The sequence below is a fragment of the Alosa pseudoharengus genome, unplaced genomic scaffold, assembly GCF_046254945.1.
Source record: "Alosa pseudoharengus isolate Yale_2024_CS ecotype anadromous, Long Island Sound unplaced genomic scaffold, YU_APseudo_1.1 YU_APseudo_1.1_scf_21, whole genome shotgun sequence".
Lineage (NCBI taxonomy): Eukaryota > Metazoa > Chordata > Actinopteri > Clupeiformes > Clupeidae > Alosa > Alosa pseudoharengus.
Window position 1 is genome coordinate 17353358 of NW_027468674.1, and position 22532 is coordinate 17375889.

Genomic DNA, 22532 nt, shown 5'->3' on the forward strand with positions numbered 1-22532 from the left:
GTTTGAGGTAAGAACCGAGAGTTTGGTTTGTTCCTCCAAGTGTAAGAAAGGAGGGAGGTGGGTGAGGTTAAATTGATGCCCTATACACTTTACACTTCATTTCCTCCTGATGGGCAAATCCATAAGCATAGATCAGGAGTTGCAAGGGTGAATGTGGCACCTCGGGAGTGAGTGGAAGATGGATTGTTCCCCCCTTAAGGTCCACGGCCACAAACATGCGCTTTACTCAAGATCTACGACTCCTTCACTCTGCCATTTTCTTCTTTTTTTTTTTGCAAATCTGACTCTCTCTTCAAGAGTGTGTGATATGAAACCCAGTGCCCCGCTCCCAGTGAGCTAAATTCCCCACGTTCTTTACAGAAGGGTCCTGCCAGCCTGACCTGACCCAGCGACTAATGCACCATGTTGGGGCTTCTCCGTCAGCTTGAGGGCCTCGTGCATGCTGGCGGCGGACAGCTTGCGGTTGATGTTGCGGTAGCGGCAGCGGATGAGGTTGTTGTAGGTGGTGCGCAGGTCGCGGTTGAAGAAGGCGTAGATGAAGGGGTTGACCAGCGAGTTGGTGTAGCCCAGCCACAGAAACGTCCGCTCCAGCCACAGCGGCACGCAGCTGCACTCCACGCCGCAGACGAACGGCCGCGCCGTGGACAGCAGGAAGAAGGGCAGCCAGCAGACGCTGAAGGCGCCCACCACCACGCCCAGCGTGGCCGCCGCCTTCTGCTCGCGCCGGAAGATGGACAGCGTCTTGCGGTCGCTGCGGAGCAGGCGCGAGAAGCTGGCGCACTCCTCCACCTCGCGCTGGAGCTTGAGGGCGGCCGCCGCGCACTCCGCGCCCATCATCCCCGAGCGCCGGCCGCCGCCGCCCGTGCCGTCCCTCCCCCCCTCCTCCTCGTCCTCCTCCTTGTCCTCGCCCACCCTGGGCCTGGCCGCTGCCGCAGACGCCGCGCGCGGGAACCCGGCGATGGTGTGCTTGGCGGCGCTGACCTTGGCCGCACGGTAGATGCGGTAGTACATGTAAAGCATGACGGACATGGGGATGTAGAAGGCCACAGCCGTGGAGTAGACGGTGTAACCCAGGTCCTGGCTGATCAGGCACACGTGGCCGTCGTTGACGTTCTGGGCCCAGCCGAACAGAGGGGGGAGAGTGATTGACGCGGAGAGGAGCCATACAGAAAACACCATCTTGGCCATGCACCTTCCATTTTGACGCACGGGATACGTTAATGGCTTGGTTATACCCATGTATCTGGGGTGAGGAAATAGGTGAGAAAAAAAGACAAACATCTCAGATCTAAGAGAATTTGGATGCAATTGGTATTCCATGCAAATAAGCTATAGGCTTTCTTAGAGCAAATTTCGTTTTGGCATTTCATTTAATTGACCAATAATTCACAGCAGACAGCAATAATTTACTTACCAAAAGGTAAGTAATCAATCATTATTTTGTTTTGTTTTGTTTGTGAGTTCACTGCTGGATGCTGTTGAAACCCCCCTCATATGCTGTATTGTTGTTGTTTATTAAATAGCACCTCACAAACAGTATATCATCTACTACAGTATGCCAAGGTACAGTTTAGCATAAACAGCATACAGTCATTTCTATTTATCATCCACTGAATTATTGGCCACAATCTTTCCCTCTATCCCATTACATGGAACTTTTAAAAATCAAAATAGTTTTTTCCCTGAGTAAAGTGAAAATCACACAAACATACTCCTACTCACCGATCAATGCTGATCACACAGAGGGTCATGATTGATGCGGTGCAACACATCACGTCCATGGCTATAAACACATTGCAGAAGACCCGGCCAAAAATCCACTGACCACCAATGAGGTCGGTGATGCTGACGAACGGCATCACAGCCACGGCAACTGACAGGTCCGCGATGGCCAGAGACACGATAAGGTAATTAGAGGGCTGTTTAAGCTTCTTTACGAAACACACAGACATGACCACCAGTAAATTCCCACATATGGTTAGAAAAGTGAGCAACGTCAAAATTAAACCAATCACCATCTTTTCCACGCGCCCGTAGTTCAGGATGTACTCGCCGCAACTCGTCTCATTATCCATAGGGCTTGAACTTGTCAAAGTTGCCACGGTCGTCTCTTGCGCATGCAGCAGGCGCAAGTCCATCACCTCCGAGGTCAATCCGGCCATTACGAGTTCCTTTATAGGGTCTTTGGTAAAAGACGGTTTCATGGTAATGTTGGTGACCTATCCCTGGTCCTGAAAACCACTCACTTTACGTATCCCAATAGGTGATCAGTGATTATCACCATCTTCAAACCCTGCCAGCCTTTGTTGCGCGTTAAATATTTAGTACACATGAGTCAATTTTCAAGTAAGGTAAAATGTGCCTTACACATAAGATTCGTTTGACTTGCAGTGTGTCGTAGCAGGACGCAGGGTCTACTTTCACACTCAAAGTCCCACTGAACTGCTCCACCAGCAGATCGTGCATATATCAAGGTGACGTCAGAGAGACGCGGTAAAGGCAAAAAGACGCACCTGAATCTTTTTATGTGTGATATCAATGTTTGGACAAATATTTCTAAAATTCCGAGTTTTATGATGTTAGGTGACATTTTTTGTTGTTCTTTTTTGTCATAGGTGGGTGGAAAACTGAAGAGAAAAAACACGTCAACTTGGCACTATCTAAGGTCCAAAAAAGATGTTGTAGGCCTAACGCAACAACCCAATACTCGTCTGCCATCATGTGGCTGTAAGTAGTAGTACGAGGCGGAAACACATACAGTCCTGAATATACTCAGAAAATGTAATTCGTGAAACTTCCGGTATGTCTACTGTTTAAGTAGTTTAATTTATGCTTTCTTGCTTGTTTGTTTAAGCTTACTTGTTCATTGTTCAGACAAATAGCCTACTTTTGCGCATTCCCTGATAAGAATATCGGTTAACTTGTTGGAAAAAAAATAATCACTTGCTTTGAATGAATTAAGTTGAATTTCTGTGTTGAGCAATGAGTAAGTGTAATTTTGCTCTATGCTCCATTCTCCTAAGGAGTTAAAACACAATTAAGCTGGTCAAGACCAGAGTAGATTACTTGAGCGTAGCCTGCTCAAACAGCCTGATCTAGGTTACATGGTTTGTTTTAACGTCTCCATCATCATCTCCTTGCCTTGGAATATTATAGGGCCAACAATAGAAATAAGAATAAGAAAGAAAAACGGTATAGGCTACATGATTATGCAAAATATGTTTTATTCAACCGCATTGAAATGAAGAGGTAGACTTAACAATAGCCTTTGAAATGAAGAGGTAGACTTAACAATAGCCTTTGTCTTCACAAACTTTGTTGTGTGGGCGAGTGGGCCCACAACCAGACTGACGGGTGAACAAACCAATTTTAAGCATCATTCATAGTCCAGCGAACGTTGGCTAGGTTAAATACTGGACAATAGGTTTGAGGTACTTTGCTGAATCAGTTCTTGTGTTTGCAAGCTTTAAGAACAAATTGTGGTGATGTGACGTCCTTGAAGGGGGTGTGGATATTTGTTCTGTATGATGACGTAACATACCGGCCCTTACACTCGGAAGCTGAGGAAGACAGGAGAGTAAAAGAAATATGACCGACAGTGACCCCGACCGAGTGTTTTAACTGGAACAGTCGTTGCCATCGTTCAGTTTTTGACTGTTTCCGTTTTTTACACGGGGCACATAAAAACGACACTGTCTTTACATCGTCTCATAGGCCTGTCCTAAATGATTTTTAGGTCGTCGGCGTAGTCAGATCGAGGCGGCGAATAAGAATAGTGTGGGCAAGAATCGTGTGGGCATTCGGGTTTCCTATTTTCGCTCGTTTTGAGTAAATATGGAAAAGGACCAAGCTAATGATCCGAACGGAACAAGTTCTCAATACCTGAATGGCACAGTGAATGGATTTCATCCAGCACAACAAAGCAACGGAGGAGGCATAGGGCACAATTCGTCTAAAGGTAGTGGGGGTGAGAACAGTCACAGCAGTAGCCATAGCGGCATCGAAAATATCCACCATCTTCACCACCCGGACGTACATAATAATGGATCGCCAGCAAAACGATGCAGGCGTCGAAGGAGAATGGACTCGGGCAAAAAGAACAGACCTCGTAAGTTGAATGTGATTTTACGCCACTGTTGATGCAAACACCACATCATATATTATTTGTGGAACCTTAAACAATAATGGGCGATGTGTTTGGATTTCATCCAGCTGTTCATTTTCTTTAATGACCTAAAAGCCGATGAAATGTCAAGGCACATTAACGCATAGGCGACGGTTAGGCCTTTTAACATGAAATTAGTCTACATTAATCGTGGCGGCAACTACCACTGTTATTTATTTGCTGTCCTTGAAAATGAAGACTATCGGTAGTTATAAAGACCTTTGAAAATGTTTTCTCTCTGTTTCACTTATACAAAAATAGCCTAGATAACATCACACTATAGGCCTAATATTATTTTGCGCTGTTTTCTCAGGCATCCCCAATAAGATAAAGATGTAGGCCTATTGAAACTGTGGACCAGAGATGCTGCTCGGTTCAAAGATCTCTCGGTAGCTACATTATCAGTCAGTTCTGGTGGCGTTGATACAAGCTATCAAATTCCAAAGCAAGGTTCGACATGTCATTCTTCTCTCACAACTAGGCTATAGACCAAATAACCGAAGTCACATCGTGCTCCTTGCGTCTTCTAAAAGGTTCTTGATATGTCTTATTAAACCTATCGCGTCGAACGACAAAACAGACCCCTGGGGTCTTTGATGGTTTTGTATTGGGAAATAAATGGTGTTTTCGATAGTGTCTTTTCATTGGGCGGCTCATAGTCAGACGGTGTGTTAAGTTCTTGCTGATTCGTCGAACTTGCGGCTATAGCCAATGAGAGCAGTATACTTGTTTTGGGGGCTGGTCGAAGAAGCGCGAACTCCCGTCTTCTGTCAGATACGCTATTGCATACTTTCTAGAAATGATGGTTCTTAACCGGTTGGTACAACTTTGCCCATGAAGTTTACACCTTCGTGACAGTAGTTATTAGAGTCACCTCAGCGTGTGCGCACTGCAGCTATGATACTGAAAATCTTGGACGTGAAGAAACCAGGTATGTAAATTGCCTTTACGCAAATTGGTTCGATATAGCCTGATCAATGATTGGATTTATTCTTGCCTTGGCTACCACATTCGTTTGTCAATTTATTTGGGAGAAGTTATCACGATGCAAATGCGCACTAACAGAATGCATTGGCCAACTAGCCCTCACTTTTTGAACGCAGAAGTATCTGTTTGCGACAGTCTATTGAGAGGCCTATTGTAACTTGTGTCTGAATCGTGCACTGTGCCGTAATTCAGCCAAGAGGTCACCATTCCGAGTTTCTGTTAATGTGGACTGACCGGTATTCTTTAAAAAAGTGTTTCTCAAAGTGTGGTCCGGGGACCACTGGTGGTCCGCAAGCTATCCCAAGTGGTCCGCGAGCAGACATGATAAAATATAATATAGATGAGTTGTTTGCAATATTAAACCAACTTGTATGTAAATCCAAACAGTTCTGCAACACTGCCTATGTAGGCTATGCTATGCTAGTTTAAATCATATGAATCCTCTGACATAATAAGCAAGGTACAAAGACATTAAGCAAGGTGGTCCAGTGAGTAGGCCTATTGTGTAATATACTGTTGAAATACAGTAGGTCTACTCTTTTTTTTTTTAGGCTAGGTGGTCCGTGAGTTTTTTTTTATTGGTTAAGTGGTCCTTGGTCTGAAAAAGTTTGAGAAACACTGCTTTAAAACACAGACTGGGCTAGTACAACTCGGCAGTCTGGTCATGCAACTGCTGCAAAAATGCAAACGTCTCCGGATTTGCCAGGGCAAACCAGGCTGATTCCATGAATCTAACCGCTGAAAGGCAAATGAATGCAAAATGTCATAAGTACAGCAGGGCAGGTCTGTTACATAAGACAACCTGTAGACAAGGTAGATTAGGTTGTGAATGATTATAGCAAGGTAGGGACGAAGCCACAATCATTTTCATCTACACCAGTGTTTTTTCAAACTTTTTCAGACCACTTAACCAATAAAAAAAAGTATTGTCTTTGCACCTTGCTTATTGTGTCAGAGGATTCATATGATTTAAACAGGCACAGTTTACCTAGGCTGTGTTGCAGAACAAATTGGTTCAATATTGCAAACACTTCATCTTTATTATATTTTACCACGTCTGCTCGCGGACTACTTGGGATAGCTTGTGGACCACACTTTGAGAAACACTGATCTACACCATTTCATTGGCCAGCTACATGTATCATTGGCATATTATAAACGTTGCTTCTAAACACATAATCATGTTCTGTCCTTTCAATGCATAATGTCCACAATCTACAGGAGAGACCAGTGGTGTAGTCTAGTTAGCTGTAGTGTGTATACTGTGATGTAGTCTTGTTAGCTGTAGTGGGTATACTGTGATCAACCCCAAATGTTAATACGTATCCTTGCCTATTTTAAGTGGGTATACTGAGATACCGATGCTTTTTAAGTGGGTATGCTGTGTAGTCCAGCGTATCACGTAAACTACACCCCTGTGAGAGACTACTGTTGTTCGCCCTATTCCAGGTGACAACTGTTATGCACATGTACTGTACAGAGACAGAGAGTTAGAGAGACAGCGAGAGAGTATAGTGTTAGGCTGTCACGTGGCAAAGTTGTCTGGGAGGTCCAAACCTGGACGTCTTTAGACATTGCTATGTTACAGGACTCACAAAAAATGAGTTAGGTTGCTCTCCTGAAATACAGGTTATGAGCATGATTGACTGTGTAGTGTGTACAGAGATGTATGTTGGTGACTGAGTACGTAATACTTACTGAACTGTGTACATTTAGGCCAGGGGACAGCTGGTACCCCCATATAATACAGAGACTGAGAGCGAAAGATGTAGAGACGGAGAGAAAGAGAGAGGGAGCGCAAGACTATGGTACCAAAAAGTTGGAAGTCTTTAGGTATTTCTATGTAACTGAAATCATGTAACTGAAATCAAAAAGGGCTAGGATGCTCCCCCAAATGAAGCCAGTGAGCACGATTGACTATGTGTGTGTGTGTTGGTGAGTGAGTGGGCTTGTATAGACCCTTTCAAGAGAGTTTCATTATCAGCATCATACATGTAGTTGGCCCCACAAGGCTTCCGTTTTAACATTCCATATGTTATCTTAATGCAGAGGCATTGTTTTTGTTTTTATTGTTGTATTGTAAGGGTCCATACTGATCTGTGTAAGTGACTGAGTAGTACTTTGTACTCTGAGCCTAACCACAAGGAGTAAACACACCTTTCACCTACATGTGCTGCTGCCAGTTGAACGTTTAATGAGTTCGACACACAGACCAGCCGTTTCTGCGGGTTTGATCTGCGGGGTCGGGCTGCTACGTGCGGATTAATGAGTTTTAATCATATCTGGTTGATCGGAAACAAATCAGTGTCATGGTGGGTTTGCACACCGTTTTGTATATCACATTGCACTTTTCTGCTTTTTTTGCACTTCTGGTTAGAAGCAAACTGCGTTTCGTTGTCTTTGTACTCCTACTCTGCACAATGACAATAAAGTTGAATCTGACCTAATCTAATCTAATCTAACATTGTATCTGCTACTGCTGGTACATACTGTACTCATGTTACTAGAATATAGTGGCATAGGTTTGTGAGTGTGTCAAGCTGTTGAGTAATGTTTTATTCTGACTGCGGTCAGCTAAACTGCAAGGGATTAGGGCATTGCTTTTTGTAAGATTTATAATTATAACCATAAATAATTATGACTCTGGGGGTATTTTGTATTGTTTTGAATTTTTGAAATATGATCGATAACAATCGTCTGTTAGACATTGTCACTCACAAAAAAAATGGTAGTTTCACAATGGCCATACGGCACTGTCCACTTAAGCCACTGTTTTCCATGGAGACAAAAACGCTCCACTTTTACAGGTGGCAACAACTCCCTTCTCCCCTTTTCAGTGTACACACACACACACACACACACACACATGCATTCCTTTTTCCTTTAACCAAGCTGAATCAACGGTCACAATGACAATCCATCTCTTCCTCCTTGCAGCCTTCCCCTGGTTCGGGATGGACATCGGCGGCACACTGGTCAAGCTGGTCTATTTCGAGCCCAAGGACATCACGGCGGAGGAGGAGCAGGAGGAGGTGGAGAGCCTGAAGAGCATCCGCCGCTACCTGACCTCCAACGTGGCCTACGGCGACACAGGCATCCGCGACGTCCACCTGGAGCTGTGCAACCTGACCATCTGTGGCCGCACGGGCAACCTGCACTTCATCCGCTTCCCCACGCACGACATGCTTGGCTTCATCCACATGGGCCGCGACAAGAACTTCTCCAGCCTCCACACCACGCTCTGTGCCACCGGCGGAGGCGCCTACAAGTTCGAGGACGACTTCCGCATGGTGTGTGGCGCCCTCACAGATGTGTGTGTGTATGCATGTGTGTGTGTGTCTCTTTGTACGTGTGTGTGTGTGTTTGTGTGTGTGTGTGTGTGTGTGTGTGCGCGCACCACGTCTGTCTTGTTTGTCTTGTCTGTCTTGTCTGCCTGTGTGTGTGTGTGTGTGTGTGTGTGTGTGTGGTGTGTGTGTGTGTATGCGGAGGCAGGGAGAGTTACAAAGGATTTCCTGCACAAGTCACACAAGGTGCTGTTTGTTACAGACGTTCAAGGTAATAAGACTTTCGAGGAGGACTTTCGAGGACTAGTTCCTAAATTTGCTCTCATTCTACTAACACAAATGAGAAACTCAGTCAGCACGAGTTTGGTCCTCATACACACATTTAGCTGGCTAAATTGTTATTGATTCTCTGTGGTTTTACGAAACTGCCAACCACTATTTTTTACCATGCTGACATTATATTGGAATAGGTATTCCTTGAAATATATGCAGTCTCTATTCATATTCACTATGAATCACGTATTTGCCAAAATACATGTACATGTGCAAAATACAGTTTTACCCTGTCTGGACACTGTCTCTGTCCATCATCTGACCATTTTCTTCCTCCCTCATGTCGTCCCTTGCAGATCGCCAACCTGGAGCTCCAGAAACTGGACGAGCTGGACTGCATGATCAACGGCCTGCTCTACCTTGACTCGGTGGGCTTCAACGGACACCCCGAGTGCTACTTCTTCGAGAACCCCTCAGACCCTGAGAACTGCGTCAAGCGGCCGTGCTGCCTGGAGAACCCTTTCCCCATGCTGCTGGTCAACATCGGCTCGGGGGTCAGCATCCTGGCCGTCCACTCCAAGGACGACTATAAGCGGGTCACCGGGACCAGGTAGGTTGATGCTTCTGCTATTTTTAGCTCTGGGTCATTTGAATAAATAAACCCTGTTTCAGTAACCTCTCTCACTGGATGGCCTAACATGTGTGTATGCGTGTGTGTGTGTGTGTGTGTGTGTGTGTGTGTATGTGTGTGTGTGTGTGTGTGTGTGTGTTGCTTGATATCTTGAATATGAACTTTGCCCAAGATATTTTTCACTACAAATAAAGTGGTATTTTAACAATAAATCATGTTTTTATTCATTTACATATTTACTGAAATTCACATAGCTGAAGTAGGAGAATTAGTGGGGGAATTTGTGAACTTTGTTCCCCCATGATCCTTTAGTAGTAGTAGTAGTAACAGCAGTAGTAGTAGTAGTAATAGTAGTTGTAGTAGTAGTAGTGGTAGTAGTAGTAGTAGCACTAGTAGTAGTAGTAGTAGTAGTTGTTGTACTAATAGGAGTATTATATGCCACCATGATTAGGTCTTTATTTTCTGTTCCCCACATTGGATAAAAGCATGGTTGTATCTGAAGCTGTAACCGTTGCCCTGTTCCCCCAACAGTCTGGGAGGGGGGACGTTCCTGGGTCTGTGCTGCCTGTTAACAGGCTGTGAGACGTTCGAGGAGGCTCTGGAAATGGCCGCCAAAGGGGACAGCTCCAACGTGGACAAGCTGGTGAAGGATATCTATGGAGGAGACTATGAGCGCTTTGGTCTCCAGGGGGCCGCTGTTGCCTCCAGGTAACAGGAGTACTTAACAGACTGCTTACTGGTTTCAACTTTTTGTGTTAATTTGTTTATTCTGTTCTTTTGGTAACTAGAATCATGCCCATATGACATTGTTGTTGTGCTGAGCTTATAATGTTTCAATATTGATAGAGCTAACACAACAGTTACTAAAAAGGTTTCTTATCCAACTATTTACATTTCTCCATTCAATTCTCTCTCTCCCACTCTCTCCCTCTCTCTGTCTCCCCCTCTGTCTCTCTCTCATTCTCTCTCTCTCTCACCTTGGTCCATCTGTCCCCAGCTTTGGCCACATGATGAGTAAAGAGAAACGCGATAGCATCAGCAAAGAGGACCTGGCCAGAGCCACACTCGTCACCATCACCAACAACATCGGCTCGCTGGCGCGCATGTGCGCCGTCAATGAGGTACGAGGACCACCTGTTGTTTGTGTGTGTGTGTGTATGTTCCGTTCCATATCTCTTCCCGCACTAGAACGCTGTGGTAAATCAGACATTCTAAAACATATAGTTATGGTCAAAGATTCTAGAACAGAGCTCTGTTCTAGAATCTTTGGTTATGGTCCTTAATTATGATTGACACGTGTTCGATGTCGTTGTAGAACCCAGCACAACCCTTCACATTGACCGCATTTTATTTCTATATTACTGCGCTACGACAAATTTATACAAAAGTTAGAGTTGTTGCATTTCGACGTTGCTTGGCAACCATTATTATTATTATATGCAATCTTGCGGTGGGGGGGGGGGGGGGGGGGGGGGATTTAGACACTCTGGGTTTAAACATCGTGCCATTGGAACCTAAGGTCTCTTGGGGCTTATTGCTTTATTATGTCAGGAATTTCAAGAATTTCAGGAATTTCCTCTTGCCTCTCACATATTTGTTTTTTTATTATTTAAAAAAATATTAATAATTTATAATATTATTTCAAATTAAGGGCCACTTAACTAGAACACTCTGCAATTTATGCAGTTTCAAGTCCCTTGTGAGATGCAGTGAATACATACACAATTCAGGCTTTTTGCCTTTTTCCTCTTCATTAAACACGGATATCATGATGTATTGTAGGTGCATCTTTTGTAATGTATTGTAGTATTTCCGAATCACTGACTCGTGATATTATCATTATCATGGACAAAGTATTGTGACAGTATTGATTTGTGAGTTACTTGGCGATCCTCCCCCCTTATTCCTGGAAGGACAGTCACATCTCTCTTAATGTGAAACAATAGAGTGGTAAAATGCAGTAAAGCAGAAAAGTACAAAGAGAAATACACGTCATCTATGGCACTGTGAAAAAAGCATTTTGTTTATTTATTATGTTGTGAGCTTTTTCAATTCTGCAGTAAATTTAGATATATGTTTATTGAGTATATCATTAAAAAATGCTTGCACAGTCTTTATGTTATACCATATCTATTAGTTTTGAACTTCATTGGGAATTGACTTCAGACTGACACAATACTTCGTTAATTACCTTGTGGGAATTTAATGTGCTTTTCTGTAGTAACAAGTAAACACTATTCAAAACTGCAGTTCCTTTGGCAGATTTCCTGTTACCATATCCTCACGTAGACATAGCATTCAAGCTCTTATCATTTGACATAATTGGTGCCAGCGTAGCACAAACGTTACATTCCGTCACACCAGCGTTCCAACAATCGGGGGTGGGGTGGCAGGGGGCTCCTATTTCTCTGAATGGTGTCTACCTGGAAAAACAGGTTTGCTGTTCCAGCAACACCTGTTCCTGACGTCAGGGCCCGGGGCCGAAGTGGCGGTGTGTGGCCAAGGCCCAGGCCCAGGCAGACAGTCACTCTGTGGGCTTTCAGCTTCTTTACAGTGTTGCCTTGTAGCCATGGAGATCAAGCAGCATTGTACAGGGCTATCAAAGCGCACAGAACCCACAACAGGAGACAAACAAAAAATAATCTAGTTTCTGGAGTACTTAACTTGTGTGGTGATGTTATAAAGACAAAACGTTTTTTTTTTACTCAATTGGTTTCTTTGACACAATGAGTGTGGTTTACATTTTTAAACCTGTTAGTTAACGTTTGTGCTATAGTTAAATGCTTTAGAATTGTAAATGTGGTCAGAAGATGCTTCAAAACTTACTTACAGTCAACAATCATATTTAACACTAGGGGGCAGTCAAACCTTTTTTGCTTACTTGCTGTTGTGTTTCAGAGTCAAATTGTGAACCATCTCTCTTGCTGAAATGTGGTAAATATGTGACATAAATATTGACAAGTGATATTTTTTATTCCAGAATATTGAAAGAGTTGTTTTTGTGGGCAACTTCTTGCGAATCAATACTGTGTCAACCAAGCTGCTAGCCTATGCTATGGACTTCTGGTCAAAAGGACAGCTTAAAGCCCTCTTTTTGGAACATGAGGTAAAATTAGTACAACTGTTTTTGTTTTGTTTTTTTAAAGCATGACTAATAACTATGACTAATTGTGTTAACGTGTAGCTCAAAAATTGTCAAAAACGATTCTTGTGATAATTTCTCTATTTTGCTTTATTTGTTATATACTATACTATATATATATTTGTTATATACTATACTATATATATATATATATATATATATATATATATATATTGTTATATACTACACTATAATATAATATTGGTCTAAATATTGTGGGTTTAGTGCTGTAATACAATTAAGATGGCAGATAAATGTTATTTTCAATTTACCGTTCTATCTTACCAATGTATAGTAAGGTGTACATATATTCGGTACATGTATTTTTAACGCCATGTGTTCACAGTATGACCATGGCATGGTTACCAGCTGTGCTTTAGGTGAACTGAACGGATTCCTTTCTCACATCTGCAGGGCTATTTTGGGGCTGTCGGCGCTTTTCTTGAGTTACTAAGGATGACCGATGACCTGTAAAACATGAAGGAGAACCAATAGGAACCAGTTTGTGAGGTTCCAAGCCCTAACATGACAAGCTGCTTAAATGGTGTCAGGAAAAGCCACTATCGGGGAGAAGCCATTTTTGAAAATGATGTAACTGTCTAACATCATTGCCTCTTTCCCTCCTCACTGTTAGTCGGATTTACTACTAATTAATGTAAACGGTCTCTTAGAGGAGAGAAAAAAAAATAATATTTATTTTTTATTTTGCTGCTGAGAAGCACGCCTTCCTGGTACTGCCTGTAGAGAAATAACAATCCATGTGTTTCTTACCAGTGTCCTCGAAAGCCAGAACCTACTGATTCACTTGTGTTTGTTTTGTTTATTTGTTGGTTGTTTTGTTTTTGTTTGTTTTTTGTTTTTGTGCTAACTCTCTGACCACTTCGTAGGAAATGGACCTAAAAATTATTGTACAGTAGTAGGTTTTCATTCCGCTTTTGCGGTCCAACGTGCCGCTTATATGCAGTCTTCAGTCAGAATCAGTTCATCATAAACGATAGAGCTAACTACAGTGCTACCAAACATCTCATCCTAGTCACTCATGCAGGAGACTTTTGCTTGTAAATACTTTTGTGTTTTTATTTAAAGAAAAAAAGATATTTGCCTCCCTACTTTACCTAGAATGCCGTCTCCATGCACGTCCAATGATTGACATGGACCAAACAGTGACTCTCGATTAAGAGATGTGTCCTCAGTGCAAGTCTCACAAAATCAACTGTCACGTATACAGCGACTGAGTATCCATTAACTCACATGGCAATTTGGCGGTGTATGAGCAAAAGACACCGGTCAAAGCCAGACTAACACCAGACTTCAACCGTACTTAACTGTACTTCCATGCCCATATAGTTCCTGAACCCTGTTATGGTTCCTGTCCATGCTGGACTGAGTCTGTTTTAAACTCTAGCCTACTGTAAGATGAAGGCAGTCATGGCCTTTAGGGATGTTTAACTAGGGTTAGAGTTATAGCTTTCAAGTTTAGTGTTGAACTCTTGCCAAAAGATTCAGAAACAAACGTCTATGGTGAGAAATGAGATGCTGCTTGTTGCATGGCCTGTAAAGAGCTAATCTGCATTTTTTTGTTTTAAACTGACCTTTTAAACCCTTCTTCATAATGCCTTCCCCCCTCCTTCTTCTCAACCACCTTGTCCCATAAAGCCAAATGTATTCTGTGCAGGGTGAAATGCATTGGAGTGGGACGCAAAAGTATTTTTAATGGAGTTGACTCGGAAGAGAGAAATGCCTTTGCCAGTCTTGAGCAAAGCTGTGCACAAATGCTTTATCATATAAACTGGGCAGTGATTCCAAAATGTTATATAAACTACTATAATCAACCAATGTTAAATCAACCGGAAAATCTCCGAGAACAAACGAAAAGCTGCAAGTCACTGGAGTAGTGCATAAAAAAATGAGCTTTGTAGATCTTGATTCGCAGGAAAACAAATCCTAATTTCAGTGATTTCATAATCTGCCTAAAATGCTTATAGTCAAAAAAACAAAATTGCATTATTCTTCTCCCTACCTCAGTCTTCTACGACCCTGAAGCGTACCCCTTCACACTGTGGCTGGGGTGATTCCAAATTGTCTTGTTCTATGCCAGTCTACAAGCCTAGTTTGGGTTTTCCAAACTGACATTACAGCTAAAATCTGGTTAATATACATGATATACATACATAAATGGTTGGCATGAAGTATATCTTACAGGACTTTTAACAAATGACAGGTTCATGGGAATGTCCCGGTAGCAATTCTAAGTCACTGAATCTAAATGTTGCCTTTCTGGTGTAAATCAGAAAAGAATTCAAGCATATTGTAAATAGCTTCACTTCAGCAATTGAAAACAAACCTTAAGCCATTAAATATGAATATATATATGGCCAATATCCATCATCCCAGTCAAAATCACTCCAACAGGATTGTTGTAAGCAATATATGAAAACAATCACTTTGTTGGTTTAAAGTAATATATGAAGAAGATATAACTGAAGAATCTTAAGCTGTCACCCAAGTGTTTTACACTCCTTACAGGATGTCTTAGTGACCATACGAAACCTGCGTATCATTTACTTTTACACTCTTTGGTAAAAGCCAGTAAAACTCTACATCTGCTGGAGTGAGACTAGCCAAACACTATGAATCTGTCAGTGAAAGTATTTTTGTCTTACTTTTAAATAGAACCAGGTCCCTCTTTCCTTCGCTATCTCTCGCTACCTCTATCAAACTTTCTATATATCCATTTAACTTTCTTCTCTTTCTCTTACTATCTATTTTCTCTTCCTTTACTGTCTATGTCTGTTAGTCTCCTTTTCTGTTTCTCTATGGCCAGTCCCCTTTATTGCCTTATGCAGCTTTATATAATGTTGAAGTTGGTTTAATTGTGTAACACAATAGCAACGGTCTTTCTTTTTTTTTTTTAAAGCTTTAGTTTCATAATTGCTGTGATGCTACTGCTTATGTTTCTGACTTATCCATGATTTTCTAATAATAAAATAACTGGCACGTTTATACAATCTTTCTTTGCAAATGCAGATAAACTAATGATAAATAGAGTAGCTATGCTGCTAATTATTTAGTTATTGATCATTTCGAAAGATTGACTGAAAAATGTCATATATGGTAGTTTTTAATGTGCAGGTATATTTATCAGATATGTATAATCTGTGTTTTTTTTATTAAGGAAAATGGCTTTGAACATCTTGTTGGCTGTTGTTATTATGGAGTGGTACAAATTCTTGCATATATGCAACTGCATAGAGTCAAACATTAACTCTTTGAGACACTCTTCCAGCTTTTAAACGGGGTGCCTTCGTTCATTCAGCTTGAACTGTATTTTTCTTCATGTTGTGTCTTCCTTAAAGACGTCACAATATCCCCTTCTTCTGTCCTAGCCACTGTCCCGATGTCAGTCCCAGATGTCTTACTCACGTTCCTTTGCCTTGTTGCATGTACTCTTTGTTTGTGTTCCTGCGTAAGACACGGCGGCCCTGTGATGGGCACGAGTTAAAAGCAGTGTTTAGCACGTCACACTGAAACCATATCGGTGGGAGCAGTATAAACCCCTCAGCATCAAACCAGAGGCTTAAACTTAATTACGTCTGTAACTTAACCCATGAGGTGGAGTGGGGTTGGGGTGGGATGGAGCATGAAAATGGTGAGGAATGTGGCTTTGCACACTCTGTCTTCTGTGGTCACAGTGTTTGTGTTGTCATTCATCACTGTCCAGGCTGTTAGTGAGGTTTTCGTTTTACCCACAAGAGCGGTCTGCGATATGGCTGAAAACCAGACCATAAGGCACTGGACAGTGGCTCGCGGGTCTGCCGGGCCTCCCCCAGGGCAAATGGTTCTTTGTTTACTTTAGTTCGGCATGAATGAATATGGCCGCTCATCCTGGCGGCAAACATTAGCCTCAGAAGTGCAGCGGCTTTGCAGTTTTCTTGCTGATGGGGTTTATTCCAGTTACTTTCTTTTTTTTTCCATGTGATCAGAGGCACTCTAACCCGGCTTCAGAAAGTAAAAGTGCTGCTTTGTACTCCCTCTGCCCATGCACTACAATGCAAATTAAGATCAGCCACTGAAGTGACTGGTTGGGACAAACATGTGGTAGGACTTTTATTTCCTGAAGCCGGGATGTCTCCACCTCTGCTCACGGCAGGTTTTCCTGTTATCTGAAAAGCTGTCGTGAAGCAGCAGTCTCACACTGTAACCTCACTCAGAGCCAGACGTGCAGTACTGTGCAAAGTTTGGTGTGTACTTTTCCATGGCCTGAAGGCCAGGCACCTTTCCGAAAAACAAAAACAAGACAACAATAACGGTGCCTGAGTAAACAGGTGTTGGTTATAAAGCCCTTTAGTGTTGGGACACACCGGCCTACTTAAGTATCCTGATGTTTGATGGGTGTTTACATGTTAAAACAGATTTTGAGGTGTAATACCATGAGGAATGAAGTGTTTATTCATGTATTTTTTAATCATCAATGTCATGATTTTCTTTTCTTCCTCTTTAAGTCTATTGCTCTGCTCTCCCTGTCTGTCTGAACATGTTGTATATTTTCATTAAATGCATCATGACTCACCTGTGTTGTGCTTGAATGGTCTTTTACGTAGTTTGACCATCGACTAGTTTGATAATACAACATGATTGCTTAATAAAACATAAAAATATATCCTCATAAACGTGCAAGGCAAAATCAATGTTTTATAATGTGTGTTAAAATTAAGGCCAGAATTGGTGGTGCTCTATTTTTTTTTACACACTTGCACATGGACTGTACACACACTGCACTTTTTATTCTCTCTTGTTATTTATTAAAATATTTCTTGATCTTTCTTTCTTCACACTTGCACAGAAAAAGTTGAACACCAAATGAAGTTTCACTACATGCTTTACGTTAGTATTGCGATGTATGTGACAAATACACCTCTTTGTATCAAATATTGTGGTGGTGGTCTAGAGGTTAGGGGGGTATTCCAAGTACGTGGTTTAGTGACAAACCTGGGTAAGTTAATTCAGAGTAAGTGGTAAACCTAATAGAAGAGCTGTATGGTTTCATTCTCCTAACAAAACAATGTCATAGGACTCTTGCTGTAGGAATTTTAAACTTACTTTTACGTAACTTACATAAGTCCAACAGTGCAACAGTGAAGGTATAAAGTCTATGGATCAGCATTAAATATGGACAATATAAGAGACCAGCATTAAATATGGACAATATAAGAGACAAATGTAAGCATAGTAATAGAAGAATTATAGTATAATTATATGGACAGTATAAGAGAAACATAGTCATATAAGAGTTATAACAGCAGTACAATGATAGTTTTGAAAACATAGTAATATAAGAATTATAACAGCAGTACCGGTTTGAAGTAATAAGGTATCATCCATTGGTCAAGTATGAAGTTAGACCACAGTCCAGACTGGGGGATGGAGGGAGGGGTTGTGCATGTGGGCTAATATAGCCAGTAAAAATAGTGTAGACAATGTAAGCAGTAAAACAGTGGACAGTCACTACACAACATTGTTATAGGAGGTTGTGGAAGTGTATGAGAGGGTGGAGAGGCAGATAGACTATGCAGAGAAGGGTGGAGAGGCAGATAGACTATTCAGAGAAGTCTATCTCTCATCTTCCCTTTGGTGAAGCATTGAAGAGTTGTATGGCCCTGGGGACAAATGACTTACTCAGTCTGTCAGTCGTGCATGGCAGTGAGAGTAGTCTCCAACTGGTCAAACTCTTCTGCTTTATGATAGTGCTGTTGAGCGGATGACAGTCATTGTCTAAGATGTTGATTAGTTTGTTCAGGCTCCTTTAGTCTGATATTGAAGTGATGCACTCCAGTTCAGCACCCACAACAGAGCCAGCTCAAATCCTGGCACGCCAGCAAAATCTACGTCATTTTGACGTCACATTGTCGCGCAGCAGGTTGTGTATGTAACACGTTTAAGCAGCCTTGGACACAGTCTGTTTGGTTCATCTAGCTACATACATTCTGATTTAGGTTAGATGAAACTCATAATATTGTTATATGTGACATCTAAACATACAAACATAATACAATAATGAATTCTGAAACAAATAAATACTAAAACAAGAAATATGTGCTCTCCTCCTCTCTCATCTTCCTGCAAGTGACACTTTGCCAATTGTACGGATGACTGCTAAGTTTAACAGATATTTCTTACACTAAGATTGTTGCTAAAGTAGGACTTTGCCATTCTAGGGTTGGCCTTTGCAAAAGATCAGTATGTGCCTTCCTGCTGACACTTTGCCTGTAGATAGTTTGCCAGCTGGTGCTGAGGACGAGTTGTCGTAATGTGTAGCGCTGTGCAAAAGAGGTTTCTGTTGCAGTAGGTCGGGAATAAGAACCCACACAGCTTAAGCTGAACAACGGCCCTCACCATTTGAGATCTCTCCATATCGAGTCCTGTGGCACAGGCATCTACTGGACTGCATCCATAATTAAGGGGGTGTCATATCTCTTTTTGTCTTGGTGTATACCAGCCAATCAGAGCAAAGCACATCAACATAAAATAATGCGACACAATGTAGTTATGTTTCCTTGAAATGATGGCTTCAAACTCATTTTTATGATACTGAGACTGTAATAAGCTGAACTGTGTCTCTTTCCATATGGATAGATGTCCTGGAACTCCTAGTTTTGCACTATGCTTTGTTATGCAAACGAACATGACCCTTTTTGTTCTGTTATCAATGAATTGTTTGGAAATTGACAAAAGGGGGAATTCTGTGTTAGTGTAATAAGCCAACAAAAGGGGAAATTAACTTGTTTTATATTAGGGCCAAGTCATATAGGGTTGCAAATAATGTCCCTGGACAAGATGGCGGCAGCCCCCTGACCTTCTTGGGATTCTGGCTTTAATGTTCTGTTTGAGCCTTTAGATTCTGGGTTTGCTTTGCTAGGTTATTGGCTTGCCCAGCTCTTGTACAGGTCACCCAAGGCGTACTGTACAGCATAGGCTCAACATTATACACACAGATTATTCTCGCACGAGGCTGGATGAAGTGGGGGTGCTGTGGAGCTCGTAACACGTCGGGGTACATGTGCGCATTGCACTGGCTACACTCCTAAAAGGAATGTGCTGAAAACAACACAACTTGTACTAACAGGATCAGTAAATCTGTCCCCACTTACTGCCCTAGGAAAGGTTTAGTTGTGGTGTGTTTAGGTGTGTTTTTTTCTGCACATGAGAGAGATTCAAGTTGAACTACCTTGATTTCTCATGGCACCACTCCCCTAGATCAGGTTTCTATCGCTTAAGACTACAGTATGTGTTCCAGACTATGAGGTTCTCAAGGCCCATATACATCAGGTCCTTCAGAGGTTATCAAGGATTACCTTTATCTTGGTGAAATAAGGGTTGGTTGCCTTAGGATAAGTTTAGACTACTGGATGCTGAATGAGATGAACAGGAAGAATGCTTTTCTGTTGCCTTGCCTTGAAGACTCCCAGAGCACACAATCAGAACCCACAGGTTTTCCATGATGTTCCTGCAACTGAAAACACCAAACAATACATTTCAGAGGCGCATGCATTTTGCATTTACACTTAGCAGACACTTTTCATCCAAAGTGACTTACATAATCATGTCAATTCTATATTACATTGTCCCTGGAACAACTCGGGGTTAAGTGCCTTGCTGAAGGCCACAACGGTGGTAGCCAGAAACTGAACCTATATCTTTTCAGGCTACTGCATGCTAGCCCTTAACAACTACGCTACCACCACTCCATCATACAATGCATGGTCAGGGAGCAATGGTGTCATTCTGTCCTTTTTTACCTCAATGACATTGTCAGCTCTTTTACCACAGAGCAACAAATTGATTGACTGGAAACGGTTCGAACAAGCTGGAAAAATGTGCCATGCCCGAGGAACATTTTTTGAGCCAGGGAGTGGCAAGTGACAGAGTAAAGTTGACACTATAGCCTTCAAATTCAAACACTTTTGTCACAAAGCACACTTTGTATGAAAACAAGTATTTCCATGAAACGCTTTTACATAGGATTACAGGTATGCAAATCATAGTGTGTGAGAACCATTGGTCTGGTAGCTTGCACTCACTGACTATGACAATGTATAGTATAGTAAGTAGGGCTGTCAATTGATTAAAAAACGTAATCTAATTAATTACATACTCTGTGATTAATGAATCTAAATTTATTGCATATATAATTTTTGCTGTGAAAGTATTTTAAATATTTAAATTCAAATGAATCATTGAATAATCAGCATTAGTGACATTAAAGTTCAAAAACTCTTTCATTATCATTTTCACTGTTCAAATAATGGGCATAATAATCCACAATATGACCTAATATGCTGAGGAAATAAATTCAAAAGTGCTTCGGGAAGAAGTTTTTTTTCACATACAATGCATTTCAGGCCACAGATATAACCTAGGGGACACAATGCAAATAAATCAACACTCCCCTCAATGTCAACACTATTTCTTTGCATTGATGTTTGACTTTAGAGTTGACAAACTCCAGTGATATGCAAATTCCTTGCTACAGACATTGCAGAGGACTTTATTTTAATCAACTCTTTATTTTTATCAACACCATCAGGCCTTTTTTTAAAAGTAAATGTACCAATCAATTATCTAGGCAGTACATTTTTTTTCTCCGTCTTTTATTTTACAGTCTAACTGACTAGAACGGCTTAGGGTCAAAGGTCATACGGAATCGATTAATCTGTGCTATTTTTTTAATCAGTTATTTTTTCTCAAATGAATTAATCAAAATGAATCAGTTATTTTGACAGCCCTAATAGTAAGTATAAGTATATATTCTTTTGATCCCGTGAGGGAAATTTGGTCTCTGCATTTATCCCACTCCGTGAATTAGTGAAGCACACTCAGCACACAGTGAACACACAGTGAGGTGAAGCACACACTAATACCGGCGCAGTGAGCTGCCTGCTACAACAGCGGCACTCGGGGAGCAGTGAGGGGTTAGGTGCCTTGCTCAAGGGCACTTCAGCCGTGCCGGTCGGGCTTTGAACGGGCAACCCTCCGGTTCCAAGCCCGAAGCGCTAACCAGTAGGCCACGGCTGCCCAGTGTGGTGGCATGACGCTGTGATTCAAGGCTGTAGCTATGGAGTCAACATTGGGGCACCAAATGGGCATGGTGGGTGAAATCAGTTCCTGCCATTCTATTATATGTACAGATTCATGAACACATTGGGTGATATGTGTACATGTTTTCTTTTCAACAATAATGTCTAATAATACTGTTTTTCTCATCTTCTTGTGCCATTTTATCTTATGCCATTGAAGGTTCAACAAATTATAACCACAACCATAATCGTATGAACATAAATGCACTGGCATGTCCCCCTCAAAGTATATTATGATTACAGCCTTGCTGTGATTTCTAATATTCAAATAGTATTTCAGCATGTGATTTCTGTCTGGTTTGAGTAACTTTGTGATGTCCATGCCCTAATAGATAGGATTAATAGTTGATGACAAATTGACAAATGTCTTAGTATTCTAAAACATGGCAGATGGCAGGTGATATATATATATATATATATATATATATATATATAGTTCTGGAAATAATTAAGAGACCATATATGAATATGACCGTCAACTCATTTGGGCTTACTCACAATGACAATATTAACAGCTTCTGAGGTTATTTGTCTTCACTTCAGTGAGCTGAGTAACATCTAAAGATGAACTTGTGTAGGGCAAATTCTCCAAAGCCAAAAAAGGAGGGCCTCATCAAAATCAGAGCGATCCGATATTTTGTAAGCTTCAAATAATCTATTAGGCCTAATTTCAAAATCAATTTAAAACGTCTAAAGTATTTTAAACTACCTAATGTATGCCTGCATTCTACAGGACCTTTAAACCTATTAATTCATCATATGTGAAATTACGTATTGTTTGTTTGTTTATCATCTGCCTGAGCTTAGGCCTACCACTGACCGAAAGCCATAGACCAGCTAAATACAATAGCCTATTTGCTATTTGACCTTGTCTTTACTTGATTCATGATATCCACAATAACATAAATGTAGGATA

The 22532-nt window shown here is 41.5% G+C and overlaps 2 protein-coding genes across 3 annotated transcripts; one reads left to right on the plus strand and one right to left on the minus strand.

Moving 5' to 3' along the window:
- Positions 1–354: 354 nt before the first annotated feature.
- On the minus strand, positions 355–2162 carry htr7 (5-hydroxytryptamine receptor 7). Its single transcript, XM_076298733.1, has 2 exons — positions 1723–2162; positions 355–1243 (listed from the first exon to the last, which is right to left on the minus strand). The coding sequence occupies exons 1-2, from the start codon at positions 2160–2162 to the stop codon at positions 355–357; spliced, it is 1329 nt and encodes a 442-aa protein (XP_076154848.1).
- Positions 2163–3546: 1384 nt separating this feature from the next.
- Positions 3547–17051, plus strand: pank1b (pantothenate kinase 1b). 2 transcript variants are annotated; one of them, XM_076298019.1, is made up of 7 exons: positions 3547–4108; positions 8090–8442; positions 9066–9319; positions 9872–10048; positions 10338–10461; positions 12321–12446; positions 12897–17051. In XM_076298019.1, the coding sequence occupies exons 1-7, from the start codon at positions 3835–3837 to the stop codon at positions 12954–12956; spliced, it is 1368 nt and encodes a 455-aa protein (XP_076154134.1). In that variant the 5' UTR covers positions 3547–3834; the 3' UTR covers positions 12957–17051. The 2 variants fall into 2 exon arrangements, with proteins under 2 accessions (XP_076154134.1, XP_076154135.1); XM_076298020.1 differs by lacking the exon at positions 3547–4108 and adding an exon at positions 4704–5096.
- Positions 17052–22532: the final 5481 nt, after the last annotated feature.